Source organism: Trachurus trachurus (assembly GCF_905171665.1).
Source record: "Trachurus trachurus genome assembly, chromosome: 6".
NCBI lineage: Eukaryota > Metazoa > Chordata > Actinopteri > Carangiformes > Carangidae > Trachurus > Trachurus trachurus.
In genome coordinates, this window is record NC_139897.1 from 11,680,765 (window position 1) to 11,686,645 (window position 5,881).

The window sequence follows — 5,881 nt, forward strand, 5'->3', positions numbered from 1 at the left end:
TCGAACAGGTCCAGCTAAGGACTGGTGAGGATGAGAGACTGATCAATGTGAAAATGTGAGAGAAGCATCCTGGTTTAATTAAGTGATTGATTACCTTGTTGTTCCACATATTGGAGCTGTGATGTAGGCTAAGAAATATGCGATGTGTATTAACACTGAAAACCAAAGAAACAAAGAGAAATACAGCGTAGAAACTAATTATTTAAAATGATATCATAGGCTACATAAATACCAGCGTAACATTCAATATGGTTAATATGGTAATTATTGTGTTGGTTTCGTCTCTCCGCGACAAGGTGGCGCTGTTTGACCAGCAGCAACCAGAGGGTGTCACCACCGCGGTCACACGGAGTTATGTTCACAATCACCAAACACGAACAAAGAGCACAATTCACGCATTTTTGCACGGCGGTGTGAGTCAGAGCGCTGTTTACGGGTGATTAACTAAAAAGCAGCCGCAGCCTTGTAGCGATGACGTCGCTGCTGACAGGGCAGTTTGCTTCTCCGTCCAGAGCGAGCCAGAAGAAACAGACAGCGGTGTTTGACGCTACTAGCCCGGCGCCGCTGAACACAGCCCGGCAGAGCGGAGCTGCCTGTCAGGCTGCTGAACCAGGACCAAAACAAACTCAGAAGGAAAAACATTTGGCTCTGGGCGTCTCACTCACCGTCAAACTGGCTGTTTTCCAAATGCCGTTGCGATTAAACAAGAGGTGCGAGGAGACACTGCTGTTAGTTGGCGGCTTGTAGCAGAGACTGGCTTCGTAGTGGCGTTAGCAGCAGTTACGAGCCGTTAGCCGGGATGCTAACGTTGCCGCGGCTACCAGGATGCTAACCGTTAGCTAGTTAACGGTAACGTGATGTCAGACGAGCCGACACCAGCAGCTGGGTGTAGAGGCTGCCGCTGCTTTGGCCTTAACTTAAACCAGCCAGGTGTTTTTGAAACGTAGCCATTTAGGCTAAAAACAGTGGTGACTGATAATTTATTTTTTCAACGTTGCCTTCTTTTTATTCTGCCTGGAACAACAACAACGACCACCAGTATGGGGATGTGCTTACCGTGCCTTGGCGGAGCGGCGGACGACGTGGTTGTGACTCCTGATCCCGTGAGTTAATCGTGTACTACAGCTTTTTAACACAACACCAGCTGTGACACTTGACTAATCATCATCATGTCTCGCTTGGTTACCAGTGTATAAACCATAAAACGACGCACGTTGTTTGAAACCACATGAATTTGACTAGTCATCAGTGCAGGAGGCCCTACTTGGTAATGTTTTAGGAGGCGTAAACTGTACACACTGGCATGACAAACATGCTCCAGGCCCAACGTAGGGATAGGTCTGCCTGCGATGTTGGCTTAAGTTTTCTCTGTTTTAACAGGACATAAGGAGACGGCAGCTAGCCGAGGCCGCTGAAAAGAGACAAAAAGAGGTAAGTTGTAAGTACTTGGTATGTTTGCCAGTTTGTTTACACAGCTAAAAACTAGGGCGGTAATAAATCTTAACATCATTAAGGCTTGATTTATGGCAGTAGGTTATACACTTCTCCAACAGATTAATCAATTACTGAGCTTTGTGACCTTTACAAAGAAGGGATTTGATTTATTGTTGTGGTTTCAGACTGCATTATTTATAGCTAGATGTACACAGTAGGCTGGTTACTGGGTACAGTAAGTTATAACATCATAATCTTATATGAAATACATACACTCCATTCAAGGTAGATGCACTTGACAGTGTGGTGAGTAATGTTTTATTGTACAGAAAACCCACTTGCACAACCATAAGAGACATGCTAAAGTTCTGTCAAGGTAAGTAGACATGGACCAGAATCATTCCCCTTCTTAATCAGGTGAATTTTTTTGGATTTAGTACTTTGACTGTGCCACGTCTTTCTGCTACAAATCACAGTTTTCCTCTTTGAACTGGCACCCTGTCAGCTCACACACTTTTACTACCACAAATGAAACCTCTTGAGTCCTAATCCACAATCACATTAACTGTACCGCACTGTTTAAAGCAGCTGAATTACCTTATTTGGCAGTTGAATGCCTTTTTGCTAGTGGACTGAACACGCCTTGAGCTTTCTGAAATGGTCATGGACATGGTAATATGATTTATTACAAAAATGCTTTTGAAACACATGCATGTTCTTAGGACTCCTTAAGACTCCTTGTATAGAGGTCTAGTCTAAAGATATATATACTAGAAATAAACACAGTTTCCTTTTCACACTTGTTCATAATCCACTCTTGTTTTTCAGACAGCATACAGGGGTGTTAAAAATCCAGAAGCTGTCGAAAGGAAAAGGAAAAAACAAGAAGAGACGGAGAAACAGACAATGACTAGCTCTGTGTCTGGTGGTGGCGGGCTAAAGGTTAGTTCTGTGTTTACACTCAGGCTGTATGATTTCTAAAACAACTTAAATGCCAAGACTGAACTGCAGTGCACTTTAATGTGCAGACACATTGAATCAACAGTCACATATCCAATAAGCAGCACAGGTTTATATCTATCAGTTTCACTTTTACACATGGATTTTTCACTTAAAAACATTGGAAATGATAGCTGATATCTCAGGGTGTTGTGATGACATAGGTTTTTATGATTACTACATAGCCATAATTAGCATTAACATGTATTCACCTACCAGTGTAGAAGAAGTATTGGAAGATCTGCATCAAATTTCATGCTTTTACCTGTCAAGAGCTGTGTCCGGTGGAGTCAATGTAAATTTCCACTTCTTTCCCTCGTGTGAAGTTTCAATGTTAACCAGCTAGTCCCAGCCTGGCCCATCTCAAAACACGACTTTTAGTTTGTGAGTCATGAGCGTCTAGTCGTCTGAACTCAGCTCAGCATTAGAGGATGTAGAGGTAGAGCTGCCAAGAGGGCTTTTTTCTTTCTTGAAACTGGACAACATTGTAATGTTGTGTTTTTTTTTCCTGTAGTGGCAGGTAGGATGAAAACCCAGATTATTAAACCTGAAGTCCTGACTCTGAAGTCCCAAAAACATGAAGAATTGCTGCAAGTTGACTTCAAAGATGTCTGAACTGCTGTCCATTGTTCCACCTTTTTTTTTTTTTTGCCTATTTTATGGTGTTATGAAGTGATTTCAGACACAACAAAAGCTTGTTGCCAAGTTCCAAAAGCCTGGAAATTTGGACAAGTCAAGGGGTAATGCACAAGCACATACAAGTACTGCATTAGTGTCATTTGACGGTTCGAATGACAGAGTCTTACTGTGGCTCGCATTAGATAAAAATAAAACAATATAATTATAAAGTCAAGTTGTATCTCCGGTGACTTGTCATATTAAGATGAGCTGTCTGCACCACACTAATAACATAAGCTCCATCACTGCACTTTTCTTGTTCGGGTTCATATTCACTCTACATCCGTTAATGGCCACATGACTTTTACCATGACTTTTCCAAAAATCCATTATGCAAATGATGCATTTCACAAAACAGTTTATGTTTACGATGAATTCTAAGTGTGCTTACTGTAGTATTAGTGTACAGTAATAATAATAATAATAATATAATAAGTTAACACTCTTTCACCTTGTTGGGGCCTCCATTTGTTGGCAAAACAAAGGCTATTGCAGACAGTGCTATAACTTGTTTGAAGTTACAGAACCTGTAATTCCCTCTGACCATCTCTGGAGTACTTTTGTGTTGATGAGGAAATAAATTATAAGTTTAGTGTAAAATCACTCTTCCACATTTTGTTTAGGCCTTTCCTTGGTGCAAGGTGATTTGGGGACTGTTATATGATGCCATCAACCACATACTCCAAAATGTGCACCCACTACAGGTTAGAGCTATAATCTACAACATTGCATTCTCCAATCAGTCCCTTTAATGACCCTTTAATGGCCATGAGTATGGGTTCTTGTACTTTGCATTGGACTTTGTTATTGCTCCTTTAGAGCCTTTTTTTGTTTTTTCTTCTGCACAATTTCAGTTTGTTGTATTGAATTATAATGTATGCAAATCACTAATATATTGCCTGCTTTATTTAAGTGAGAAATGAAATCTGTTTATGGATTGCCATATGACAAACAGAAGCTAATGTTAGACATCTACATGCACACAGTTTGTCAGTATTTGGTAAACAGCAAATGGGCTTGCTTACAATTTTCTGTTGGGAGAGATTCATGTCAACTACGATGGAGATGTGAGGAAAGTGAAGGAAAGACTAAGTGAATTGTGTATGTTGTGATTTTTTTTTACTTTGACTTGCTTAATTGAGTGCATTTCTTACAGCTTTCACTTGATCCTTAAATGCTTCCGGTGCTCTCGCCATTTTGTAGAAAGCCAATGTTATTTGCTACAATAAATCTGGTTTCTGCTACACTTGTGTGGTTTTCGCTTGTCAATCACATAAGGCTTTGATTCAGTTAAAATGATCAGTAATAAAAATAGACAAAACTCTACATTTGAGATTTATGCTTGGTAATATTTACATTTAGTTGAATATTATATAAACCGTAAAACATAATCATAGTCCGCTGACCACTTCAAGTAACACGTTATCCATTTGGTGTCTTAGTGTGTTTCTTTAAGTATAACCTATGGCAAAAGAAAGATAAAGAGCCATTAGGTGCTTTGGATTGGATATCAGACAAAAAATATATAATGTTTTGAACATTCAAGTTTTAAGTATTTATTGAGATTTTACAAAACCAACCAACAAACAAAAAACAAACAGAAACTGGAAGCATTTGCCGAGCGTATAAGCCAGTGGGTTACACTGCATAGCCAATGATCTCAGATCAGTGCCATTTTAATTTTCCAACAAGGACTTTGGAGATATTAGCACATTAAAAGATGATGTTGTGAATTGTGAATTTCAATGATTGCACTGCCTCTAGAGGTCAGTATCATGTAACAAATCAAAGGAGCGAAGAACCAGATGAGTGTGGCTAGTGTTATTATCAATCAGATTCTATTTAACTATATTTTGCAAAACACTGCATCTTGTCTAGGTGATTGTCCCTGTTCTTACAATAGAAATGATATAATACAATAGCTATACTAATAATGAATAATTTTTCAAAAATTCTAATAATGTAAAAAGCATCATTGTGTTAGCCTGTTGAGGAATACATTATATAAAATAAAAGCCAATATACAGTATTTTCTGAACAATGTTTGGTTTCTAGCAGAGATGTGTTTTTCTTTTCTTTTTTTAAAGAATACTATACAGTGGACTGTGTAAATATTTGTTATTTGTTGAACACCAATGTGGGTGGTAGGGCCTTCACCTCTACCAAACTGCCACAATTACAGCTCAACTTGAAACTTGAGGAATTTAGGACAGCAATATTGGCCAAATGACAATGAATCCATGAAAACAGAACAAACAAGCAATGAAAGAAAGGAGAAAAAATCAAAAAGTCAAATATCTGTCAACAAATCGAGGAATACCCTCCATGTTGCCAAGGACTACAGGCCTCCCGAAGGTCTTGAAACCTCCAACACGTACACAGGGTTCTTACGGATCCTTAAAAAGTCTTAAAAGGCATTGAATTCATTAATCTAAAAACAAGGCCTTAATTGGCATTAAAATGTCTTAAATCAATTTTTCAAAGGTCTTAAAAATGTGAACACTTGGTAAGTGGGATTTTATGATTGTAATTAGTCTCAAAACTCAAAAGAATTGGTAACATTCCGACATAGAGAAGTTAGTGGCCGCTAAATTTCTCACCGCCACCAGCTCCCGAGTCAGTGTTTTTTTTTTCCGGACTTTTTATGCATTTATTTTGAAAGGACAGCTGGAAAGAGACACAATCCAATGTTCATGTAGCAGTCACTTTACCTTGGAAGTGGGTAAAATTGTCCCTAACCCTATGTAATTGATGTGGGGGGTTTTTCTGC

At 39.0% G+C, this 5,881-nt stretch overlaps 1 protein-coding gene across 1 annotated transcript; it reads left to right on the plus strand.

Moving 5' to 3' along the window:
- Window positions 1-451: 451 nt before the first annotated feature.
- On the plus strand, window positions 452-4,355 carry svip (small VCP interacting protein). Its single transcript, XM_083973699.1, has 4 exons — window positions 452-1,103; window positions 1,381-1,431; window positions 2,263-2,376; window positions 2,948-4,355. Exons 1-4 carry the CDS (start codon window positions 1,041-1,043, stop codon window positions 2,960-2,962), a joined length of 243 nt encoding a protein of 80 aa, XP_083829825.1. The 5' UTR covers window positions 452-1,040; the 3' UTR covers window positions 2,963-4,355.
- Window positions 4,356-5,881: the final 1,526 nt, after the last annotated feature.

Excerpts from the sequence above, each read along its gene's own strand:
- svip (XM_083973699.1), top strand. The coding sequence starts at position 1,041 with ATGGGGATGTGCTTACCGTGCCTTGGCGGAGCGGCGGACGACGTGGTT. Across the intron at positions 1,104-1,380 it reads TGGTTGTGACTCCTGATCCC|GACATAAGGAGACGGCAGCT; the intron begins GTGAGTTAATCG and ends CTGTTTTAACAG. Across the intron at positions 1,432-2,262 it reads CTGAAAAGAGACAAAAAGAG|ACAGCATACAGGGGTGTTAA; the intron begins GTAAGTTGTAAG and ends CTTGTTTTTCAG.